Here is a 25717-nt window from a genome sequence, read left to right as displayed (position 1 = left end):
GAGAACTTGCCTTTGCTATATAATCTGCTTACTGATTGACCGGGAACAGATGATAAATTTTATAGTAGCATCATTTTCATGTTGCTTGTTTTCACCACAGATTAACCAAATGATTTTGGTTATCAACGCAAGGCAATAAGTAATAGTTCTTCTAGCACAGTAACTGCCCAAAACATGGACCAAAACACATACTTGGTCCAAGGAGATAAAAGTAGGGAGTTCATCAATTCTGGGATAATATATTTACTTCTTGGATCATAACCATCAAAACTGAGTACTCTCCATGTTTTACATTGTTTAACTCATTGCTTTTCTTGGCAATCCATTTTATCAATCAGACAGTCATTTTCCAACCAACAGAAACAGAGTAATGTTTTTATATCAACAGGTCTATCCCTGTCAAAAAAGTCCTCTGTGACCATGAAGTTTACCGCATACCTACACTAATCAAAGATTGATTGAGGGCGAGTTAAAACATAATCACCCATTTTGAAGTGGCTACAGTGAAATAAGAGAACTAAATTTTCAATTAACTTGCTGCATTCATAAACAAAGTGCGTGCCTTTCTAAATAATTTAACCATTTTAATCGACATTACTTGTAAGTTTTTGGTTGGAAGAGACCACCTTTCCTGACTTTCCTTTGCTTAATCTTCACCTTCACATTAACTCCATGATCAATAATGGATTGAAGCACAATCTGCAATTTCCCTTCCAATTTCTCTCCCTTCCTCGGTGTATATACCACATTGTGAATATCATCAGCCAAGGCTCTCTGTGCCAGCACTTCCCCAACAGCAGCACAAGCAGTCCTATTCTTGGTCGACCCCAGATCAAATTTCATATCCTTGGAAATAGAATGTGCCACGGCAACAACCTTGCTAGTAGCTCGATGAATAATGCTGGCACGCACAGAACCTTTGGACACATAAATATCCAGAGAGAACGGTTCGTGATATGGAGCAGTAAACTGATTAAATGTGGGAGTCCTCAACCTCTTTCCATCAAAATCGCCTCCCACTTCATTAATCCCAGCAATCAAATCCTCATTCCTATCAACTCCATGATATCTTTCCTTGGCTAGGCCAGAATTAGAACACAACTTCTCCTTCTTCTTCATTTCTTTCAACTCATCTTTAAACTTAATCGAATTTTTTTCAATTCCTGCAGCCACATTATGATTCTGTTTTTCCTTCTTCGTGTTCTCCTTCTGATCATTCTTGTTCTTTGAAGATTTCTTCCTATGGAAATCAAACTTATGCTCTTCATACTCCTTAGAATCCTTATCAAGCTTATAAAACAAATTACCACGAATCCTCATATCTTCAATCTCATCAAAATCAGGGTCCTCCTTATTTGGAGGCACATAACTCAACACCCCATTGTACTTATCCTCCTCTTCTTCACTCAGGAAAGCTTTTTCCTCACAACCCGACTTAGTTTTCCCTTTCCAGGCCTCAATTAAACCAGAAGACATCTGCCAAGATTCATTATCTACAAGCTCAATCTTGCAATCCTGCAGATGATGTCCACTGCTCTCTGAACACAATGGTGAAAGCTGAATTCTGTTAGTATAATTACCAAAAGAATCTCCCTTCTGATTATTATCAGGTGGGATGTGCACTGATTCAGCTTCTTTAGCAGGAAATGTAGTTGAAGGTCTTGAAAATTTACTATAAGCCCATGAAAGATTACGAGGATATGCTAGTGATCTTAAAGTCGTCGCGACCCTTCTAAACATGGAGGTCATTGGAGGGGGAGAGGTGTTTTTTTTCCCTTCTTAGCTCTCTCGGTAATACAATCGAACAGTCGGTAGGCACCAGAGGCTTGATCTTTTGCGCCAGAGTAAATGTTATGGGCTCATGGCCTCTGAAGAAGCGTGACTAAAATGGAATGGGTAAGAAGCCAGTTTAAATTGGGTTGGCCTTTACTAATACAGGCTTTTCAATTCTGTTCTTATTTTCTTGGTTTGATATATCTTTCTTGATATAACTTTGAATTCAGAATTTTTGCAGTGGAAAAATAGCAAATTTAAGCCGTGTCACATAATCCTTTTTAAGGTAGAAATATATAATTCGTGCATATTATTTACACCCCCAAACTTTGTTAATAAGCACTTTACATCCTTTAATGAAAATTCCATGCCCAAGCATCGAGTTAAATTGATAATTCAATATCAACTTTAAATATACATTTTTATACAAACCAAATAATGATTTATTTAGATTGTTGTCAATACTTTTTTTTTTGTTTTCCTTTTATTTCGATCTTTGATTGCTCTCTTTTAGCTATTCTTTTCATTATCTATGTTAACCACCACCTTGCATCTTACACCCTCAAAACTCCTACCATGGCATTCTCGTCACTTAAAACTTGTAAATGGAGGACAAGCAAATCATTCCATCAATAACTTGGACAAGGTTAAATTTTACGTCACTCTTCATTAAATGAATACTTCAGAATATAAAGCACAACCTAAGTAAGATTCTGTTTAACAATCCATTTCAGCATTTAAATTTAATAGATTCAGATCTTAACAGATTCAGACCGTTTGATAACGAAAAATTGAACATTTAAATTAATTAAATGATACTGAATTTTCTAGACAAAATTTGCTTCCAAAATTGAATAATAAGTTATTCACTTATCACTGAATGTGATATGCACTCAAATATATTAAATTTAATATTTAACAATTCAATAACTTAATAAATTCACACTTCAGACTTCAGTTTTCAAATTTCAGTTTTATCCAACGGATCCTAAGTAATAGTTCGTGGACGTTTTTTGGTTACAAACCCGTTCCTTTTTGAATCAAAACCCTACTACCCCCGCCGCCGTACTTGTACCAAAAAAAACCCGTGATAACAAATTGTTGTGAATTTTGAAACGATTTATATCTTTGCAAGAGTTATGTTACTTTTTTTCTTTTAGTTTGAAAGAGTTATTATTAGTAATAGATAACAAGATTATTTTTTTCCTAGTTTGAAAAGATTAATCATAGATCAAAATTAATGGATCGTAAAGAAGTAGACGGTTCTAATTAAGCATCGAAGTTAATTACAATTCTCGGAGCTTTGTCTTTCAGAGGATCCTAGTGATGGCTCTTAGCAACTGTTTCAGTCGAATGCTCATCAAATTTCAATAGTCTTGCTTACCTCACGGGCAAAAATTAAATTCTGAGCTTACATACGTCCGACTTGCTAAATCCTAGCATCCGAAAATGTCCCGTGAGACTTTAATCAAAAGCATGGACCACATCGATTAACCCGTTCATTTGTCCCATTTCAAAGTCACATATCAGATAGGACGAAATGAATCATTATGCTGACGGGTCCAGAATCATTCCTTCAATTCAGTAAATTTTCGTTTTTGAACGGCTCCATTCGGATAATTGGAACCGCCTTTGACAAACTTCAGGTAAAATCACAAGCGCAGGTAATTTACAAAAGTCTGGTTAATGGTGCCGATTGGATATTCGTTTACAGGTAGCCCAAAAACTTCTGCATCCGCGCATCGCTCCACAAATCTTAAAATCCGACAAGAATTTAACCACCGAGTGGGCCAAGAGAAATCCCACCTCATTTAAGCAGCACAAATATCTATCTTAAGGTACTTCCATCCTCAAGACCAGGCCAACAGCCAACAACCACACAATTGTCAAATTCTCATGTTGCAACACGAATTATTTTCTAATCAAGTGGCATTGCACCGTATATACAGCCGTGCAACCTACAGGACCCATCGATAATCAGTCTAAAATAGAGCCTATCACAGCCTTAAATGTATCCCGCAAATAACACACTAATATAGATCATTTTCAGACATGGATAAGGCGGCTAGCAACTGAAAGTTCCTTCAACATAATGCTATCTCTACTCACAAAGGACCACTTCTTGTTCAGAGGTCCTTAAATGTACCTAAACTCAAGGTGGAGAAATGGACATCTCAAACGTAGCCGTAAGCAAAGTCATGGCCAGTTTCCTAATAGTTCTCGCAAGCCTTTTTGTTAAGCATCTGTTTTAATTACTTTTCACAACCACCTAGTACTACCAAGTTTCATTAACATCAGACATACAAGCTGCACTTGACGAAGCAAGTTGCAGAACGAAAGATCAGAATTAAGGATTAACACACAGATAACGCTACCATTAAGGTTAGTGATTACAAACCATCTTACAAGACATTTGCATTGGGTCATGATATCAGTTGTCACCATATCAGAGGGCCAGTCATGTCTATCAGTAGTAAGGCTGCTGGTAAGCTGGTGCCATCGGACTGCCATAGCCTCCATATGCAGGATACGTTACTGGAGCTCCAGGATATGCTTCAGGCGAGTAAATGTAAGGGGAGGGGCTCCTGCTTCCGTGTCCATAAATGGCAGGAGGGGAGGGATAAGCTGGCACACCAGCATGGTATGGTGAGTGTGAGGGAGACCTAACAAATGTCGGGGCTGCAGGAAAAGACGAGACATAAGCATTTGTCAACCGGCCTGCCTTGGCTGGAGGCACGTGTTCTCCATTGCTGGCACGCGTTCGTTTATTGGCAGGGACAACAACTGGCTTCCTTTTCTCGGTCTTAGTTTTCTCCAATTGTTCAAGGCGCTTCTTAAGGTTTTCAGGTGGGAATTCAGCCTCAAGTTTGTACTCTTCAATGCACTTGATGACAGCTCGAATTGCTGATTGCTCTTTCTTCGCAGCCATATGCTGTAGAAGCATCAAAAAGGAGTATTGGTTAGAGCAAGCATGACCAAATATGAGACATTAAATTTGCACTCTAAATTGATTCCTTTTCATGGAAATAAAGTGGCTGATACCATAACCAAAAGCAAGTTGTGCAATAAGAGCTCCCTTGATCAAATACCACATTAGTATCAGATGCTGTACATTTAAGTCTGCATGTATAATGAACCACATGGAAGTTTGTATGCAAGTAAGAATTGCATCAGAAACAGAGAACAGGACACTCAGCCATATAACCAAGATGCAATGAACAGGAATTACGTGTCAAAATACAAGCAGGAAGAGACATCCAAACATAAAGTGCATTTAAGATGAAAATGGTTGGGAAAAAAAAAATTCATCCAAAAATAGTATTTGAGCAATACCGCAGCTCGACCAGTGTTGTTTGGATCTTCCAGAATAGAAGTAGCAAGCTTTTTTGCATCCTTTAGAAAAGCTTTTAAAAGGGGGACAGGTGGAAACTCGTCGACGAGGTCAACTTCAAAGATGAAATGTACAGCATCAACCTGCTGTCCTCGGCTGATCAGTTCTTCAATTATATCTGATGATAAATGAAGAACAAATGCTTAGCTTCTATAAGACATTTTGTGGCATAAGAATGTAATCCAACTAATCCATTAAATTCAGAAAAACCTGTTACAGCATACTCCAGGAAAAATAGAAAAGCAGGTAAATGTTCTATGAGGTAGTTTCTAATTGGGATGCAAAAGCACAAAGAAACCAAATTAAGCATATAAATTTAGGCATAGGGGCAAGCACGGAAGGGCTCTGAACCAGGTAGGCACATCTATATTCAAAACAAGTTTGGAGGTAAAGAACCATGAGAACAGCTTTCAAATAAAAAACTGCAACAAATCTTTACCAAGAATCCATCTCAGATTCGGTATTCGGTCATCAAAATATGCGCCCACCGAATCTTTAGACCATTATACAGAGTTCAGTCGCTTTGCAGAAACTAACCATGGCACACCTTGCCGAGATTTGGAATGATATCTTAGAGTATTACATTAAAATTGATATGGAGCACAGGAACAATCACCAAAATGCTTTACTTGAATTTCGACGACTTGGTTCGTAAATTGAGTCATATAATAATCCAACAAAACTTAGATTAAACGAATCTCCATCTCCACATAAGAAAACCACTTCGTCTAATTGAATCTATAAACAAGATCAAAAGCATACCAAGTTGTTACCCTTTGTAACAACTTCCACAAAGTAAGGTCCCATCTTCAGATTTTACAGCACAAATCATAGCAGAGAAGCTTCATGCAACTCCATTCAAGGTTGATCCTTGGTTCATAAATTGAGTCATATAATAATCCAACAAAACTTAGATTAAACGAATCTCCACTCCACATAAGAAAACCACTTCATCTAATTGAATCTATAAACAAGATCAAAAGCATACCAAGTTGTTACCCTTTGTAACAACTTCCACAAAGTAAGGTTCCATCTTCAGATTTTACGGCACAAATCATAGCAGAGAAGCTTCATGCAACTCCATTCAAGGTTGATCTTTTCTCACAACTCTAAAGAGCTCTACTTCTCCTAATTGTCTTAACTTACAGTCAAATGCCTCAAATCAGAATCAAGCAAAGGACGAGGTCAAATTTTGCATGCAAAATCATAGACAAAGAGTTAAGTTTACACCAATAGAATACCTTAAACTTTAAACTAAAAGCGTCCAGTGAGATACATCATGCTTCAAAACATACATCTATTCCTCAGGATCTAACAATTTAGATTTCATTAAAAGCATCCATCTTTTTTTTTCCCTCTCTAATTACTCAAGACTTCTCAATTCCTAAGCTTTCTTAGTTGTGGTTCTCCCAAACTAAGAAAAAGAAAACTCGTACTACAACCTTTCCCATGGACATCCAATGAAAGGGATCATTTAACAGTAATTCTAAAAACACCAACTTTAATACCACGAAACATTCAACAGATCAACCCAAAAAAAAATTGAAAAACAACAAGTATTATTATTTCAAGGAAAAGAAATTGCCCCTTTCACCCATGCACGCGTAATCCAAAATTAGAAGAGGAAAAAAAAAAAAAAAGAGTACCAGGCATTTTATCAGCAAGGCCAAGAGAAACAGCAAGCTTAGGCATCTGTTTCCTCCAAGCAGAAGCCACAACAAGCTTCCTATACAACCCCAAATCCTCTTCCTTGACAATTCCAAAAGTAACCAGATGCTGCAGAAAGGTATGCACATCAGGAGTCTTCACATTCTCAACCCCACCTCTGTCCTCCAAGCTCTTCTTCCATATCTCCGCAATTTCCTTAGCTTTCTCCTTAATACTGGGGGTCACAAGCATCCTCTTCTTTCCCAGCATCGGATCCACCAAGACTGGAACCAAGGACTCCAGCAACAAAACACAAGCCCATCCCAAATCATAATTCCCATTATTATTACTGTTATTAGCACTATTATCGTTCCCCTTCCTGGTGTCCACCGGAAAAACCTCCGAAATCGCCTCAAGCACGAATTTCGGAGGATCAACACATTCCCCTAAAGCCTTGGGAATTTCCTGCCTCAACGACTCCAATTCCTTCTTCCTCACAACAACAAACCCCCAGAAATTCTTAAAATCCATCCTTATACAGAAAGTCTTCAACTTCAGAAACACTCCCAGAGAATCATCCACTTCACCCTCACCGCTTTCCGCTCCATTACTCACCCCATTCTGCTGCGCGAGAGATAAGATAGCACCGGCCTTGGACTTCTCAACTTTTTCCAGCGCCATAGAGAGGACAGTGGAGAGAGTGGACTCCCGGCGGTTGAGCTCGTCGAGCGAAGTGTTGGTCTGGGAGTCGAGGGTTTTGAGCTTAGCTTTCAAGGCGGCGGACTTCTTCTCGAGGTTTTGCTCGAGGGAGGTGAAGTGATCGGAGAGTTCCTTCCAGAGGAGAGTGCAGCTGGTCATTAAGGAAGTCTGGCGTTGAAAGTCATCGAAACTCGGAGGAGGTTGGGGGGGAGGAGGCTGAGTCAACACGCCGGGATCGGCGATTGAACCCATTGTTTTGGGCGGGTGAAAAAGGAGGATGAAATGAAACCCTAGTAGTAGTAATTAAGGAGAGTAGGAATGAATAGTCGAAGGAGTAAGAATGACTTTGGGGGTGATCCGATGGCCCCCCACCCTGATGGAGAAGGTAAAGCGAAGTTTGAAAGGGGAGGACGAGATGGTGACGTGGACGATGGATGGTGGGACACGTGAGCTCGTGTCTGAGGGAAAAAGTTGGTTTGTTTGGGGATGCTAACGTGCGCCGGGGTGCAAGTTCGGGGCAATTTCCCGCTTAAAAAGTACAAAGGTGAAGTGCGATTAGAAAACACCTGAATTTCGGCTTAATGCATGCATCATATGATGATTATGAGCCTATATTCAGGACTAATAACATTTGTAATCTTCATTCACCTTATTCTTTTTTCTTTTTTTTTGATAAAACGGTAGGATTATATTAATTGTTTCGGACAAAAGTAATTACAAACGAACAAAAACTGGATACATACATATACATTATTGTGTCGTCAGTACAGTAGTTTGGGATTAATCCATTCCACATCTTGATAAAAAAGGATTGAGCACTAAGACGGATACTAAGATCATTAATTATTACTTTGCACTATTTCTGGGTAAAAGGTGCATTTGTAAAATAAGTTACTCAACTCTTGGGATGTCTTGTGAGTATCACAGTTGTTATCCATACATCCAATGATTTTTTCCGTTGGATCACACTTCATTCACCTTATTCACTTTGTTTTGTTCTGCTCCTTACTATTGTGCAATTTTTTATTTTTTATTTTTGGAATCTTGGAATAGGGCATGGTATTCTTTTTTGTCCCATTATCTCACATAACTTTTTGAAGTGAAGTTATTTTTTTTCTTTTAACTATTAAATCGACGTCTCCTCAAAAAAGTGAATTGAGAAACTGTCTAGTATGAATTACTCAAACTATTTTTTAGAAATTTTTGTAGAAAAACATAAAAATTAATTCATGTACCAATTTTGAAATTTCAATTTCCTGAAATACAATTTCTCGATGAAAGTAATACTCCACAATCTAATGGCAACGCAATTTTACATTTTGTAGAAGGCAACGAAATTGGTGTGGTAGGAAGAGATGAAATGCTTGATTGATTGATCCTTAATTAACAATCAAGTGCTCCCTATTAACGTGTGATGTGCGAATCGGATAGTTTAGTTGGTTTGGTTCTGTGGTTGGAATTTTTTTAAAGGAAGAAAACGAAAGGAGATGGCATGGAATCATTGAGAAATATAATACACTAGGTACTTACTAAAATACCATTCAGGTATATATATATATATGTTTTTTTAAGGTATTCTTGTCCCACGAGCGTCGCCACTTAATTGACACGAGAGTCTACTCTACAAATTCTAAATCATTTGTCTGCATTTAGACCTAAAAAAAATGACTATTGGCATTTAGACAAAATAATTGTGTGGTAAAATTATTAGAAACCTATCATTTTCTTTTTGTCTCGACAATTCGTACATTTGAAAGAAACCAAAGCCCCAAAAATTCGAAGCATTAAACAAAATGAGTTAGTAAGTCATTAAACCAAATTTGGAGGCATTCGTTGTCATCATGCACCCCTATTAGTTAGCAGCATTCGTTGTTGCTGGGAATTAGTAGGACTGGATTTTTTAATCAAGGAGTTTTTTTTTTAAAAAAAATTTATATGACCAATATGAAGTGGATCTCATATCCTCGTGCAGTTTTTATTTTTTTATTTTACATTTTTCAACCACTTTTTTATCTCATATACATCATGAAATTGTTAAAGTATATTATTCTATAAAAAAAAACTCCTGAAAATTGCAATTTCAATAGGCTAATTTTTTTTTCTTCTCAAAATTTCTCAAATTTGAGAGCGGATGAATGTTTAACACCTCTCGTATATTTTGTATGTTTATCTTTAAAAAAATCCTTAAAAGACATTGGAGTGTGTTTGCACAAAAAAAATTACTATTTGAAATAAATATTCAAAGAAAATATTGAAGTAACATTTTTTTTCCAATGTAATATATATATATAATAAAAAAATATATTAACGATACAAATAAATAAATAAATGGTACTAATTTTGTGTAAATAATCCACTTATGAATGAGAGAGAGGGAGAGAATTCAACAAAGGACAATTGAATTACAGGACGAGAGGCGACGTGAGATGAGGTGGGAAGGAAGACTTTCCCGGAAACCGAAGAAGAAGAAAAAAAAAAAAGAAAAAAGCAAAAGGTTAGGCGGGGACTGAAAAGCCGGGGAAAGTGGTGGGGTTGGAGGGAGTGGCCCAACCCTCACTGACCACCACCACCGCATCCCACATGGTTGTAGTCAGATAAAGTAAAGACATTGCCGGCCTTCAAAAGCAGACATTGCCCTATACATTGCCGGCCTCTAGAGTCTAGTCCATACATTTCTGTAGACTTGTGGATGTAGGTAGGGTTGGTTGATCTTTTAGGATAATATCCTCCTATTCCCGCTGTTTGGAAATCATCATCATATCATTATTATTATTATTATTATTTCAACAAAATCATTTCTATTGTCTTTTTCATTACCTTCTTTTTTTTTTATCTTATACTACTACATGATATGTCATAAAAAAAAATGCCACCATATTATGTAATAGTAGAAAATTTTGTTTCGTTGAATAATCCGAACAATTTAGAACATAGAGCTCAAGTCAAATGTAAAAAAAAAAAAAAAAACTCACAAAGTCTACAAGAAGTTTCATTTTCATAATAATGACACTGCTGAAATACACAATGCTCAAGTCATGTTTTACAAAGTCTACAAGAAGTTTCAATCATGATGACGCTCAAGTTAAAATTAAAATTAAAAAAAAAAATTGACCAGCAGGAATCAAGGGATATTTCGAAATTTAACCGGTTTAGCATACGACAACCTGAAGTTAAAAAAAAATATATATATATATAAGTAATAATTTAGAAGATCAAAATGTCGTATATCTCCATCAAGAATAGGATTATGAGATTGGATCTCACATGCAAAGGACTAGAGAAAGTGGGATTCATGCTCCAAGTGACAAAAGTAGCAAAACAAGAATTCTTTAAGGAGACAAGAATGGTATCTCTAGGAAGGAAGGAAGTGTTAGAGATAAGGCTCTGTTGCAGAGGAAGCTGGAATAGTGCATGCAATGGAATGGAATGAGCAACTGAGTCAGGCATGCGCATATCATATGCGTGTCCTGTAACTAAAGCTGCTCCTCCATTTAGATTCTTTGGATCCAGTGAAGTGAAAGACTTTAATACTACTAGTACACTACTCCCCTTATTGTTCCAGAGTTTGTGGTGTTATTTATTACTGCTGTTTTCCATGTTTGAATATCCGTTGGTTTCAGATTGTTACTGCGCTGGCAGTGACACGTTATTATTATTTGTTACTTTTTTTTTTTTTGCCGACACGATATACCTACGATTATTCTATGTTAAGGGAGGGAATGATCTGAAGAGGTCGAGAGAAAATCGAAGGGGACTGAATCACCTACCAGTAGAGGTGTGCAAAATCAAAAAATTTTGATTTACCGACCGAATTCGAATTGAATTCGGAATTTCGAATTCGGTAATTCGAAATGAAAATCAAATATTCCGATTTTGAATTGGTCGAATTTGACTCGAATTCGGTAATGAGATTTTTCAAATCTAAAATTTCAGATTTCGAATTCACAATTCGAAATTGAAATCGAAATTCCTATTTCGATTTCAAATCTATTTTTCATATATATATAATATAACATTTATATTATAATAATAATTTTTATATTCATGAATTCGGTGATTTCAATTTTGTTTTCACATATATATATAATATTATATATATAATATAATAATAATAATTTTTATATTCATGAATTCGGTGAAATCGAAATTTACTGATTTCCGAATTGAATTCGAAATTGATGAATTCGAAATCGAAATCGTTCGAAAATTTTGATACCAAAATTCCGATTTTAAAGTTCTAAATTACCGATTTCAATTTCGTTTTATACCCCTACCGATCAGCCCAGACGAGTGCATTGCACACTCGGTTGGAAACCACTTGAAGTGACTTGCCACATTTTTGTGGCCAACGGTGGAAGGCACGATCAAACCCCTGGCCTCCCACCCCACCAACTTTGGTGGTGGTGGTTTATTATTATTTTGTTACATGTAATACCATAATTCATTCTGCCCGGAACACAACCATGCAAATTCCTCTACTAAGACTAAAGGATTCCAGGCCTTGTGGTTCGATCAAAATGGTCAAGTCATCATGTTTTTATCTTTTTGCTCTTAGTTCAAGGAACCAGAGACACTGATGCCGTTACCAGCTAAATAAATTGAATTTTTGGGGCAAAGTACACTTTTTCATTGGCATGCCGTATAATCCAACCTGTATTTCCTAGTACGAAGCTCAATCCATGTTGTATTCTTCTAAAAAACAATTTCCAAAGGGCACTTGTGTCGAAAATGCTTCTTTACAAGCCATCGCAACCCCAAACAGGGATTGAACCTCAATAACGAGTACGAAGAATTAATAAGACAGCGAGTCACACACGAACATCCATCCCTTCGAGTTTAAGATTCTACAGTAATTTTCAAAAAGTCGACAAGATGCTCCTTATCCAGTAATTAATAAGACATTGATGATTCAAATGTGACGAAAAATTGAAACATCCATATAATGAAAGCAAAGAAAAGTCTGCCCTACTCACTCTGTCAAAACATTTCAAATGCAAAAGTTCAGGGAAAAAAGACTTTCCGCGCCTCTGCTAACACGCACCAAAAAGAAGATAACGACGACAACGACGACGACAAAGAATAAGCTATTGCAACAGGATTTTTCCAAAGGGCATCTTCATGTTTTTCCAAGTGACTGCTGTATACATATGGATAAAGCCTAAAACATCTGATGGGATAAAAAAGTATACGTTTCACCTTCAAAGTCTATATCCATTTCACCAAACCAACCAACTGTACGAAAAGAACCAAAAAAAAAGAGACTAGCATTCATTTACCAAACCTACCAACCGTTGGGTTACGTTATACCGGAAGAAGCTGCATTTCTTTATGCATCTCCCATTTGTACCAGTTAACTATTAACAGTTTCAACCCCATGAAAAGGGCATCAATGCATCCTTCAATCAGAGCACCAGAAGCACCATTGCACAAAAATGAAGAAAAGAAATATCAGGTCTTATGGGCTTCGGATTCACCAAATTGGCATACATAGTAGTAGCAGTAGTATAAACCCATATGATCTTGCAGAACTAGCTCCTCACATATTGGCGATAGTTCTAAAAAAAGCACTCGCACAATTCACAAGGAGATAACTGTGTCGCGAGAACAAACTTGCACCACTGCTTTCATTTCCCAACCGAAAAGATTGAACCTAAAGGACAGTGCTACCATAGGTCGAGGTGAAACGAGGAAGATTTTAAGACTACCAATACCAAATTCAAACAAAAGAAACAGGAAGTCAGGCTTCCTGCATCAAAGCACTAAGAGCTGGGGCAACCTAAAGAACAGTGCTACCACAGGCCGAGGTGGAGAGGAATCAAGGAGGATTTTAAGACTACTAATACCAAATTCAAACAAAAGAAACAGCAAGCTAGGCTTCCTGCATCAAAGCAGTAAAGAGCTGCAGCAAATTTAGTCATGGGAATTCATCATTAGCCGCCACTAACTGCAAAATCAAATTCCACTACATTGCAGAACCTCAAAGCCCCTGTATGACTATGATGACACACAATGATACCGCCACAGACAGAATCAGGGCAAAGATACAAGCAAATCTAATTGATTAACATCTTTCTAAGTGATCTCGCTCCAAAGAAGTGGACATTAAACCTTCCCTGCCCAAAAAGTTGAACCAAGCAACCTTCATCATATTGCTTTTTCATACTTTTCTAGTAGGTGTGAGGTTAAATGAGCTTCAAATTTCATGAAGAAAATTAACGCTTCAAATATCATGAAGCAAAATTAACGATTCAAAATCAAACCAATATCTTGTATTGCCTGCATAATGCTACTTAGGAGGCATCCAGTCCCTCCTACTCTGAATCACACTTTTCTTCCTAGTATCGGGATCAAGTTTGTCCATGTCAGTAATAGTTGCCAAATAGCCATAAAAGATCCTCTTTTTTTCCCTTGTCATCTCATCCACCTTAACAAGGTTTGGATTACTATCATCATCATCCTTGCCTAAATTCAACGACTCAATGTGGGCCCAACCATTTCGCCCACGCTTTTCTTTTTCAAAATATTCAGCCAGCTGCACAGCCTCCTTCAAACCTGACTGATCAGCACCAAACTTAATCAGAGTAATGCCCAGATGGCCATCTCTCGAGTACAAGGTCTTTGACTTGCCACCTTGAAATCCAAGATCTGAAAGCAAGATTTGAATATGCAGAATCAAATGTTAAAATCTCAATTTGCTTTTGTGAACATGTTCCAAAGACAGAAATTAAAGTCGGACACTCTCCCAATACACCAATCTGCCTCTGACCAACTATAGCTGCAACCATGCTTCAAATAAAGTTCCATTATTTGTTAAACCCCATAAAAGAAAACTGTAGCAAATCAGGAAGATGTAACGTAAAACCAAAATTATACCAACTACATCAGAAAATTACACATGTTCTAGGTTTTTCCCATTTTCTTTGACTTCGACATCGCACTGAGCTATCAGCATTGGCAAACAGAAGTAGATAAAGGAGAGCTAATTCAGTACGTTAAACCTATTACACATTTCCAACATTTTCCTATGGAATGCAATATTAGCTTGATGACCAGCAGATACAACTAAAAGTATATCTATAGGAACACAAGTTGACAAATTAACATCCTTAATTTGATATTACCTTTCAGAAGCTATAGGTCCTTAGTTTCACATGAGAAGGGACAACATCTAAAGGCTGGCGTCTACCCAAAAGAAAAGAAGCAAAAGGTAGCACGCCTAAGAGAAGTGCAGTTAACAACTTTCTCTTACCTTTGAAAGTTGTTCTGAGAAGAAATTGATGAATATAAGAATCCTCCATCACAATCACCAAACAACTTCAGACAATGCCAGCTAACTTTATCATAAACACACTCCTGCCTATATTTTCAACCATTTCCATAGATGACCACTCAAGGACTTGACCATCAAGGCAGAGCTTACAAATCCAAATTCAGTCCAAACATACCAAAACAATTTTATGCAATTTTGGAGATAGTACATTCCAAGCATAAAATCTTCTGAAACCTACTTCAACAAAAACCTAAATAAATTCTTAACTGCTCATGTTTCTCTCCCTATTTATCAATATGAAATAAACATGCTCATATGCAACAACTCCACTACATGAGTTAGCTTCAGAACTAAAATGAAAGGTCTAACCAATGAAATGCACAATCTAGCATAGACTAGGAGAGCAACTCAGCAAATTACTATTAACATTCCAGAATGCCTTCACTATTGAAGTACAGAGAGCTCATGTGTAATGGCAGAAATGATAACTAGTGTCAGATTTGGTTTGAAGCCATAGGCTCTTCTAAGAAGTGGTTCCTTGTGTTACTAGCCGTTCCTAACAGTCCACTAGGTGTATATCCCAAGTTCCTTTCATCATTGACTATTGCTTTATCCTGGCACATTTTAATCCAATTAGTTGGTGTTCCTGAAAAACTAAATCAACTGTCTAGCATATTGTGGCAACCCTTGTAGTAGATGGCTACCAAACCAGAAAGGTATAACACAAAAAAGTGGTTCTAAAAGATCTCCAAAGACTAATATACAAAAACGCAAGTATACAGCAAGAACTGGCTAAAATCTCATATGAGCCTCTAAATAATGCGCTGCAAAGATGATATAAAGAAAGAAAGGTGCAATATATACCTCTGAGGTAATTATCCATTGCCCTGTTTCCCAAACCCTCTGTGCGACCTTCTCTACCTTTCCCTGTGTTTGTATTATGAATTATCACCAAGGGTGGCCAGATAATAAGATCACTTAAGTTTGCTGCTGCTTCCTCAGCAGACAGAAACTGATAAACCTTTGAGTTATCGGGAGGAGTCCTATAATTCCATCCCATGAGTATACAAAAAGCCTTGTGTAAGCCCAAGTGATCCACAATCAAGTTAGCATGATCTGAGCTGTAAACGTGCATAATGAGACCATGCATATCTGAAAAGTCTTTCGACCTGTATTTTTCACATGAAAGTTCTGCTTAATTCAGATAATGATATCAGAATCGTAACAGAGTTGGGAAGATTAATATGTGTTATTCGCTTGTAGAAGACCACCAAAATTACATGGGAAAGACAAGTTTGGATGTCCTAAAAGCTACACTCATTTCATTTTAACTTGTACACAAGGTTTGATCATTTCAATTGAGTAGAAACAGTGATGTCATATCCGTGGTTGTAACATCATTAATTTGCTAGTCTTGCATAAAGCAATCAGATGATTTCAACTTATTTCAAAGGCCACTAAATTGAGCATTTAGTGATGAAAATTTGAAGGTAAAATCTTTAATACATGATTCGTTACAACATAAGCATAGAGATTTATTAAGTAACTCTCAATAAGAATGTAAAAGAAAAGGAAAATGAAATATCAAACAGCAAAGATGACAACATCTGAACATATGGACAGGCCTCATTGTTTCACTGCACAACCATGTATCTACTGAATATATAGCTGCAAACAAGGCCACAAACCTTTAACTTTATTGTGCCATAAAGCCTAACCATGAAAAGTAAACACATTAAGATGCCAATATTTCCCCCCAAAAAAAAAAATCCCCTACTTGTCGTTGTATTTGTCTTCCAATAGGATACCAGAAGCTAGAACTAACCTCAAGAAAATTCAAGCAGAAAAAAGCCACTTAATGAAAAATGTATTATTTCCTTTACACTTCTATCTTCCCATCTTACTCCTGGAAACCGTGGGCAAACCATACAAAATAGATAAACACGTGACTGCACCCAAAACATTCGTGAGGCACTTGCCATCAGGCTCCTGACACATCCTAAACTGCTGCCGATGGGACGCTAACTAAATAAATAATAGAATAAGCGAATATCATTTGACTTCTAATAAATTTACAAAAGAATTGACGACAATTTGGAATGAAATGCCGAGTCGAGCCCAAAATGCAGGCCAAGATTCAATCTCAAAATGCAAAGAGAAGTTACCCCTAAAAGTTTTTGTCATGCAAACATCTACCAGGAAAGCAATTAATGGACTATAATATGTACTACTACATGCCGAGGAGTACCATATGAAGTGGTCTATTATATTCAGAGTCATTAATGCAGTGAAATACAAAAGGATAGAAATGGAATAATATTAAAGAAATAACAAAAGGCAATCTGTCAGCTAAGTTCTCCAGATATTGATGGGAAAAAGGGAAAAGTATGGCTTTGACAATGGGCCTTTCTCCTTGTATGCCCACCGTGTTTACGAAGCAAGGTAGGCCAATTTTTTTTTTTTAAATGGAAAAAGCCCACCAGCTTCATAAGCACGGCAGGCCAAAAAATTTTTTTTTTAATGAAATCTGACACCACTGTGTCCACTCTGTAATTTGTTTTTTAAACAAAATCTTGGACACAGCGGTGTGGTTTCGGAAAAAAAAAGGGAAAAGTTGGCCAACTAGCAGTTGATCAGCAGCTAGTAGGCATTCTAAGCTCATTAATACCGCACACCCCACATTCCTTTCATCCATTCCGAAATCCCTCTCTCTCTCTCTCTAAAAATTCTTCACACATATAACATATTCTATCAACTCTCTCTCTCTAATCTCTTAATTTTCAGCCGAGGCTCAATTTCACTCACTCTCCCTCTGTCTCTCTCTCGGATGGTGCGGTCCATTTACATAATTTAAGGTCACAAAAAAAAAAAACTCACACTCTATCAAAACTAAGGGATTTTACTACAAAAAACTAACAAACCATGAATGCCTCGCCTCGCTCGTGCTTTTTAAAAATAAATAATAATAATAATAACTTGAGCTTGCCATGCCCATTCAAAGGGGACCACACTGCCGTGTCCATTGTCAGATTTTGCTTTAAAAAAATAAATTACAGACACCATCGTGTCCATCAGGTTTCATTTAAAACAAAAAAAAAAAAGTTGGCCCGTTTGGAGAAATTAGTCCAATGTATCAAGTCCGGCAAATATTCATCCAGAGCTCCAACAAATAGCAATGGATCTGAAAAATTACAGCTCTTATGAAGCCAGACTCCACAGTAATGTAATGAGATGCAGATGTAAAACTGATACAAGGCTGACTTCTTGAAAAGACAAAAAGTTTGCACACATCAACATCGAATGAGATCTAACCACGCGACAATCAATTAGGCGCAAGTGAGAAGGGCTTATAAGAAACAAATAACCATATCATGTCACTTAACATTCAAGGAGGAGCCATAAAAGTACTTCCTCACGAGTTTTCTCAATCAAGCAAAAGACTTAATCCTTATTGAATAAAGTCTTGCAAACCATAAATATAGATGACAGCCAACCATATGCTTGCAATTGTTCTAAAGAAGACCAATCAAGACTTCAAGATATCATGAATCCCCTGATGCAGGTATATACTCAAGGACTTAAAAACTCCATAGGAGGCCCTAGTTAACTAAACTTCAAAGCCCCAACAAACCATCCACTATCAACTGTTGTTTAGTCAGACAGCTTATTTGAATACAGGAAGATAAACATACAAGGATAAACCAAGACAATATCTCTCTTCCCCGTGCCATAAAAAAAATCTCAAAAGGAACAATCTCACACTACAAAGAAAGTTACAGTAGAACATTCGCTGTATTTCATCGCCATTACTGGCACGAAGAACAAGAGCATGGATGCAAAAGTTCATTTTCATTGATGTCTGATATGTGCACCACATTCACTAACAATTTAACCACAGAAACCCTGCGAGGAAATAACATTTTCTCACAAAGAGCAATTCTAATGTCAAGATAATCCTGAAGTTAATATATGCAACCAAACATTTGTACAAACATGCAAACTGGAGCAACTAGGCTCCTAAAGCCATCAACCAGGATGGAAATGTGTAATCACCAGAAAAAGAATCACACATAACAACCAAACTAACAAATCAATGCAGCAATTGATACATGAAAACCCATCTTCAGGCCAGCAATGTAAAAGTAGAAAGTGCTGGGGAGCTCTTAACTGAAATCTCTACCATTTCTTTTTAAACTCAATTACCTAAAATACAACTGATCTAAAGCAAAACAAAGCTCCCCTTTGCCCCTAATCTAAAATCAAGTACCAAAATGCTAAATAAATGGGCAGCATCAAAGTAAATCTTCTGTGATGATGGGTAAAACATGAAACATTTTGGAAGCCCAAAAAAAAAAAAAAGCAACTTCGTTGACATGTTCGAGGGGAAGTTCAACAGTTCAACTTGGAAAATAAAAGTCTGTTGCCCAGAAAATTCATAAAAACATATTTCAACAAGCTCTCATTTATAATTATTTCATTACAACCTAGCTCCATTACAACCTATAAGTGAGTCTATCATCAAACTTTTATTCACAAAGAACTGAAAGGAGTGCATTGATCTGGGGAATAATGTGTCCCATTGTATCCTTCTTTCTCCACCATCATGATCCATTATGGGACACAGTGTTATTTGAAGACAAATAAGACACTCAGAAGAGAATGAAAATACATAAAAGGTTTAATTTACATGAGGAGCTCAAAATATTAGACTTCTCCACTAGATTACTAGATGATGACCCATTCAAGAAGTTTCTGCTATCACAGGCAGGGAAAAAAAATCCTTCTAGTCTTGACATTGATGCATTAACTCAAATAAAATGATAATAAATTGATTAAAAACAAACTACTTCCATTTAACAATCAAGAAAAAACTTAACTCTAGCCATTTAACATGGCAAAAACCACTCAATCTAGAGAGATCACTATCCACGTTGACCAACCCAAGCAACCAATCTTCATTTTCCCACAATACACAAATTGATCTGGGTATAGATGATTACCTTTGACTGAATTTGGAGAAGTCTAAAGCATTAGGTTAAGAAATACCACCATGATTGCTATATGCAGAAGCTGTGAAAAAAGATTTCAAAATGCCACAGGCAATCAAGAAAAAGAAGACATAAGGTTTTCAACACCCAGAAGTCTCCTAAACTCCTGAAACTGCCTCCATCAGCCTCAATGGACAACTTACAAGAAAAGCTTGGTCAACTATAGATACTATCACAGTTGGGCTAATAACCATCACCAAAGTCCTACTAATATTCAGATCAACCGCACCCTAATCTTTTCCTTCTCTATATTTTTGAATTTAAGCATATAGAATTAACAAGGCTCAAGAAAACATCACCTATTCAACTGGTGAATTGTAGGTTAACTCAAACGCCTCAAACTGATGTTAATTTTATGAACTGCATCATTTCGCTTTTAAATGAACAAAATTAAAATGTTGTCGCTTGTGGTGGGGAAAAATAAAAACTGATATTCCCGTTTACAGAAAAACACGCTAGCACATATAAAACACATATCCAATTACCACAAAATACCTATGCATGAGTATCAGAGATCAGCAATTGCTATGAGACGAAACTTCCCAAGTTAAACTCAAGGAAGAAGCTCATGGACAATATCTTTTGAAGATACTAATTGATTGCTATGATACGCTGGATTTTATGAAAAAGGTATGAATGTTAGTCAACCTAAACACTGAGCCCTGATTTCATTCATAAACACCAAGGGTAAAAAACCGTCTATGGTAACATATTCTTCTTCTTCTGAATAGCCACCATTATAATCATGAAGAGACCTTAAGAAACGCAAACTACAAAAGTACAAAGATTGATGATATCAAATCCAACTCATGGCTGCTCCATGTTCAAGGAAATTTTCCTCTGACATTTTACATGCTAGCATGTGCAATAAATTTGAATTCCTCATCCACCAACAACTACTCTGGGTAATTAAAGAACCTCCTAATGACAAAATACATTGTTCAAAGACCATCTCTGCACACAACAAAAAGAACTAAAAAAGTGTTTTTATCTCAATGTCCTAAAACCCTAGCAGCATGAAGCAATTAAAACCTGCAATTTAGCTAGCATACACAATTTAGTCAGTTATACAACCATAGAGTTCAAAACAGTATCAGTGAAAACAAAACCAGAAATAACCTAGATATTGAAAATAGAAAAAAGATCCTAATGGCAAACCTTTTACAAGCAATACACTTCAAAGAACCTTGCTTTCCATCTGCCAAGTACTTCTTCTTCTGATTTGGATCATCATAAATAATCTTCACAAAATGCAAAAACGCTTTCTTTAACGCAACTTGATCAATCCCATTATGCTTAAGTTTACCTACATTAACTTCATCGGTCCTCATATACTTCGCAGCCCTCATTTCCTCCCCTTTTCCCATATACCCTCTACTTGCCCCCGGCATCCCACCTAAGTTTCCATCCGCCTTCCCATACTGCAAAAGCTGTTGCCTTTGCCTCTCAAAACCATCTCTCCCTTCTCTTTCCTCATCTCCAAACTTTCTCTTAGTCAAGTTACCGGGCCCAATTCCTGGCCGGGGCCCTTCAACCATTCCAGGTCCATTTCCCCGCCCCTCAAAACCCAAAGTTCTATGCTCCTGGCTCCAACTCCTCATGAACCCATCACCCCTTCCACCCACTTCAGGCCGAAATTCAGGCCCACGAAAATCCGGGCTCATCGGGATTTTCCTATCAAACGTGATACCCGGCCCTCGGAATTCGCGCGGCGGTGGCAATGAAGTAAAATCCTGATAATCCGGGGGTAAAGCCAAATAAGACCGGACGGAGCCGTCGGCCAAGACAATAGTTCGGCGGTCCAGCAAGTGGTATCCATAAGCAGGTGGTGGAGGTGGGTCCAGGAAAGGGAAAGGGGGAAGCTTGGAGTGCCGATTCTGGTCGGGATTGGGAGATGGGTAAGAGGGTTTTGGAGATGGTTTATTGGTGTATTTATTTGGTTTGGGTTTCGGGGTTGGGGGTTTGGGATTATTTGAGCTGGGTTTTGGTTTACCGGGTTCGGAGGTGGAGGGTTTTTTATTAGAGGGAGTGGTGGTGGCGGAGGATTCCCTGTGGGATTTGTTGCGGTGGGATGAGGGTGGTGGACGATTGGGTGGCTTGTTTGAAGGTGGTTTCGGAGGGTTTCCTCCGGCCATGCTCACGGGGGAAGCTAGAAAAGCTGGTTAGAAGACAGCCGGAATTTGATACTGCGCGTGTTCGTGTGCCTGAAGGGGCTTATGCATTGAACTATATTGTGGAAGAAAGTACACGTGGCTACAGTTTCAGAACCGCAGATTCCGGTTTAAGGACCCGCGATTTTGGTCATTCTAAAGGATAGAACTTGAACCGGGCCTCATATAGAGACAGCCATGATAATGAAGGGAAAAAAAAAACCTTTATTGTTTTGTCAAGTCCAAGAAAAAAGAAAAATGATGCAAAATTTATGAAAAAAAATCTTATTACTGATTAAATTAGATAGGTGTTGGATTTATTTTAGCTACGAGATATAAATTTATTAATGAAATGAAACAATTCGAACTATTAATATTTAAACGTTGTTTAGTAATATTAAACTATAAACTAGATGAATAAATTTAGATGACAAATGATTGTTCAGACGATTTAAACAGGTCGAAATCACCAATTTCGGTTCAAATTTTGGATGAACATGAACTTTTGGTTACGATTCCGATCTTCAAAATCTGATTCCAATTCTAGTTCAGCAAAACTTGAAGAACCGATTTCAATCCGGTTTCCAGTTCAAAGCTCAACCGTAGCCACCGCTAGGAGGAGGGGAAGACCAATGAGAACAAGAGTACGAGGAGGGTAGACTTGCATGCGTAACAACTGTTCATTACAGGTCAAGCAATCCGCAAATTTCTGCTTTAATTGGTTTTCGTTTATATGCATTAACCACAATATCCTGTGGATTATAAGAAGTCGCAAGACACAACCCAACATCGATATCCACATTAACCCTCAATTAGATTCTCAAACGTCTATTAACCAACCAAACGGAGTTGATTAGTTACAGGAGAATAAGAAATGCACTAATGCTCTTATTCAAAATTTCTAATTACTAAAGCTCTTACTCTTAATTTCTAATTTACTAATCATTGATGGCTGCATGTTTTTCACAGTCCAGGTTGAGCCCTCTAAACCCCCCTAGTAAGGCGGAGCACAGCTTTCTTCGGTGATGGAAGTACGCAACAAATGCCCAACGAGAGCAAATTCGGCCCGGCAAAAGAGCAGATCGTTTATAATAACAATTGACAAGAGTGCAATCAGAAGGCCAGGCACTCGCAAATTTTAGTTTCAACATGGAAGTCTCGAAGAACATCAGCTTCAGACGTTATCAATTCGAAAGAGCATCTTCACAATTTTGTGCAACAGAACAAAACGACCCCGCGTGACACCAAAAGATTTTTCACCTTTAACATCAAATTCTCTCGATCATTCCTACCAAAACGAACAGATAACCTCCTCATATAAATCGTAGACCACTGGAGATAGCTTCAACCATATAGATAAAACTTCGTCACTACCGGAGATAGCTTCAATCATATAAACAAAACAATTTCACTACCAGAGATAGTTATCAACGCCCAAACGAGGCACCCTGCATAGATTCACCAACTTCTCAAACATCGATTGCATTATCTTTCACAAGCAAGAATTCTTGAGCCACAAAATTTTCTAAGTTCGATAATTTGTTACTCTATGGAAACACATAGTAAAGTTTAAGAACACGAAGTAAAAAAAAAAAATTATCATAACTCGACTGCAAGGTCCTAAAATAAAATATCCATGTTCAACGCTTCTTGGAGACACCAACAGTCTTGCCCCTTCTTCCTGTGGTCTTGGTATGCTGTCCACGCACCCGGAGACCCCAGTAATGTCGGAGACCACGGTGGTTCCTGGCATTCAAGAGTACATGCATCATCATCAGCACAATGCAAAAGCCCAACAGAGTTGAAAGAGCCAAACATGCACAGAGGTAACTCAGGTAACAAAATCCGCTTAACAATATTTCAAGAAGCAATTGAAATAACCACCCATTTATTTAGGTTAGCAACACAAAAGTGCACCAAAGAATAGACTAGTGGTCCGTAGATCACATAAAACCAGCAGAGTGTTTCATTAACTAGTTATCTGGGTTGACATTCACCAATTGAGTTCTAATAGAAAATATGAAATCCCCATCCTCCTTAAAAAGTGAAGGAATAATCAATTTCATCTAACCATAACAGAAGCATGAAAATCAACATAGCAATAACAGTAATAGTAAAACCTACCTGATCTTCTTCAGGCGCTCAAGGTCATCCCTCAGCTTCATGTCCAGAGCATTGGAGACAACCTGAGAGTACTTTCCATCCTTGTAATCCTTTTGCCTGTTAAGGAACCAGTCTGGGATCTTGAACTGGCGAGGGTTGGCCACAATGGTCATCAAGTTATCTATTTCAGCAGCAGAAAGCTCACCAGCTCTGCCATTTAAAATCAGAGCAGAATATTACAAACTCTAATCAGCATATGAAGATCATGGTTCAAACCACTAGAAGACCAAACTAACAAAACAAGTAAAACCTCCTATCTTACAGAAGATACCATAGCTTGTCAATAACTCTACAACCAAAGCGATCAGTTCTGAAACAAGTTAAAAACACTGAATGCAATACACCAACTTCCAGATGCATTAAAATACTACAGCATTTCAAGGCCACATTGATATTCAACAGAATTTATCAATGAAAGTGAGCCTGCGTGTGTTTTTCTAGGGGACAGCGTGCCCATCAATCTGTCTACAGCCTATATAGGTGCAAAACCAAACATGAGCCAAATTTAACCTCCTATTAACAGAAATGACAATGAGAAAAACGTATAAATCACGTCAAAGACTGTAGGATTACAAAATAAAACCAAGTAACATAGTAAACACGCACAAATCAACTTAGAAAAATCACTCAGTACATGGGGGACTTCTCGTGAAACTTAGATAACCAAAAACATGTGCATTTCTACATATTCACCAACAAAACTATAAAATTTCGTCCCCTATAAACAGAAAACAAACATATTTATAAGTGCCTAATCAGAGGAAACTGTCATCCTGTTCACAAGAAATGACTGCAACAACCTATAATTCCGCTTAGCATAATTACAATAATGATTTCTGCATAAACAAATCATAGACGCAAACCTAACAAGACCGCAATTCCCAAATCAATCGGGAAAAACTTGTTAACGAGAAAACAGCACGAAAAGAAACCGAGAAAAAAACTACAGAGCAGAACGGAGCTAACCTTTTGTTCATGTCGACATCGGCCTTTTTGCAGATGATGTTAGCGAAACGGCGACCGATACCTTTGATCGCGGTGAGAGCGAACATCACCTTTTGCTTCCCATCCACGTTGGTGTTCTGGATACGCAGAATGTGCTGGAATTCCTCATTCGCCACCAGAGCCTACACATTTTACACCACCAAAATCAAATTAGAAAAAGAAAACCGAGTCAACTCAAACGCAAGACAGGATCGAAGTGAGTCCGATCAATTGATAAGCCGCCGACTCACCATTGTTAGGGTCTTTGGAGTACTCCTCTGAGCTTTTTTTCCGTTTTTCAGCTCCTGGTTTTTTCGCTCTGAGGCAGAAGAAAGTGAAGGATGGGCACTAGGGTTTGCTTTTGAAGGCTGCTACTGAGAAGGTTTAAAACAGAGCTGGAGTACTGTAAACCCTAGTCGTGATCGTCAAATGACCTGTTAGCCCTCCACGGTTTCCCCATATTCCTTAAATACCCTCCCATTCGGGTGAATTATTCGGTACAAACGCAGTTCGTGGACCATTAATGCGCAATGACGTGACTACCCTCAGTATTTATCCATATTTCCTAAAGTATCCCTGATCGGATAAATTG

At 37.6% G+C, this 25717-nt stretch overlaps 4 protein-coding genes across 4 annotated transcripts; all 4 read right to left on the bottom strand.

Annotated features, from left to right (window-relative positions):
- Positions 1 to 509: 509 nt before the first annotated feature.
- On the bottom strand, positions 510 to 2074 carry LOC113765277. Its single transcript, XM_027309397.1, has one exon. It carries the CDS (start codon positions 1747 to 1749, stop codon positions 595 to 597), a length of 1155 nt encoding a protein of 384 aa, XP_027165198.1. The 5' UTR covers positions 1750 to 2074; the 3' UTR covers positions 510 to 594.
- A 1928-nt stretch (positions 2075 to 4002) lies between these two features.
- Positions 4003 to 7848, bottom strand: LOC113765503 (FRIGIDA-like protein 4a). The gene is made up of 3 exons (XM_027309709.1): positions 6811 to 7848; positions 5107 to 5282; positions 4003 to 4705 (listed from the first exon to the last, which is right to left on the bottom strand). Exons 1-3 carry the CDS (start codon positions 7760 to 7762, stop codon positions 4241 to 4243), a joined length of 1593 nt encoding a protein of 530 aa, XP_027165510.1. The 5' UTR covers positions 7763 to 7848; the 3' UTR covers positions 4003 to 4240.
- Positions 7849 to 12597: 4749 nt separating this feature from the next.
- LOC113765354 lies at positions 12598 to 22116 on the bottom strand. The gene is made up of 3 exons (XM_027309499.1): positions 20987 to 22116; positions 15645 to 15949; positions 12598 to 14155 (listed from the first exon to the last, which is right to left on the bottom strand). Exons 1-3 carry the CDS (start codon positions 21961 to 21963, stop codon positions 13797 to 13799), a joined length of 1641 nt encoding a protein of 546 aa, XP_027165300.1. The 5' UTR covers positions 21964 to 22116; the 3' UTR covers positions 12598 to 13796.
- Positions 22117 to 23399: 1283 nt separating this feature from the next.
- On the bottom strand, positions 23400 to 25492 carry LOC113765284 (40S ribosomal protein S18). The gene is made up of 4 exons (XM_027309404.1): positions 25377 to 25492; positions 25108 to 25268; positions 24103 to 24291; positions 23400 to 23724 (listed from the first exon to the last, which is right to left on the bottom strand). The coding sequence occupies exons 1-4, from the start codon at positions 25377 to 25379 to the stop codon at positions 23619 to 23621; spliced, it is 459 nt and encodes a 152-aa protein (XP_027165205.1). The 5' UTR covers positions 25380 to 25492; the 3' UTR covers positions 23400 to 23618.
- Positions 25493 to 25717: the final 225 nt, after the last annotated feature.

Source organism: Coffea eugenioides, chromosome 3 (genome assembly GCF_003713205.1).
Source record: "Coffea eugenioides isolate CCC68of chromosome 3, Ceug_1.0, whole genome shotgun sequence".
In the NCBI taxonomy this organism is placed as follows: Eukaryota; Viridiplantae; Streptophyta; class Magnoliopsida; order Gentianales; family Rubiaceae; genus Coffea; species Coffea eugenioides.
Note: the sequence above shows the minus strand (reverse complement) of the source record. Positions and strands in the feature narration are given on the sequence as shown.

Coding starts and splice junctions, on each gene's coding strand:
- LOC113765277 (XM_027309397.1), bottom strand. CDS start 1,749: ATGACCTCCATGTTTAGAAGGGTCGCGACGACTTTAAGATCACTAGCA.
- LOC113765503 (XM_027309709.1), bottom strand. CDS start 7,762: ATGGGTTCAATCGCCGATCCCGGCGTGTTGACTCAGCCTCCTCCCCCC. Junction 5,283..6,810: donor CCTTGCTGATAAAATGCCTG/GTACTCTTTTTT, acceptor ATTTATCATCAG/ATATAATTGAAGAACTGATC. Junction 4,706..5,106: donor ACAACACTGGTCGAGCTGCG/GTATTGCTCAAA, acceptor ATGCTTCTACAG/CATATGGCTGCGAAGAAAGA.
- LOC113765354 (XM_027309499.1), bottom strand. CDS start 21,963: ATGGCCGGAGGAAACCCTCCGAAACCACCTTCAAACAAGCCACCCAAT. Junction 15,950..20,986: donor AAGTGTATTGCTTGTAAAAG/GTTTGCCATTAG, acceptor TGAAAAATACAG/GTCGAAAGACTTTTCAGATA. Junction 14,156..15,644: donor AATGGATAATTACCTCAGAG/GTATATATTGCA, acceptor TCTTGCTTTCAG/ATCTTGGATTTCAAGGTGGC.
- LOC113765284 (XM_027309404.1), bottom strand. Junction 24,292..25,107: donor GATGTCGACATGAACAAAAG/GTTAGCTCCGTT, acceptor TTTAAATGGCAG/AGCTGGTGAGCTTTCTGCTG. Junction 23,725..24,102: donor GAGCGCCTGAAGAAGATCAG/GTAGGTTTTACT, acceptor CTTGAATGCCAG/GAACCACCGTGGTCTCCGAC.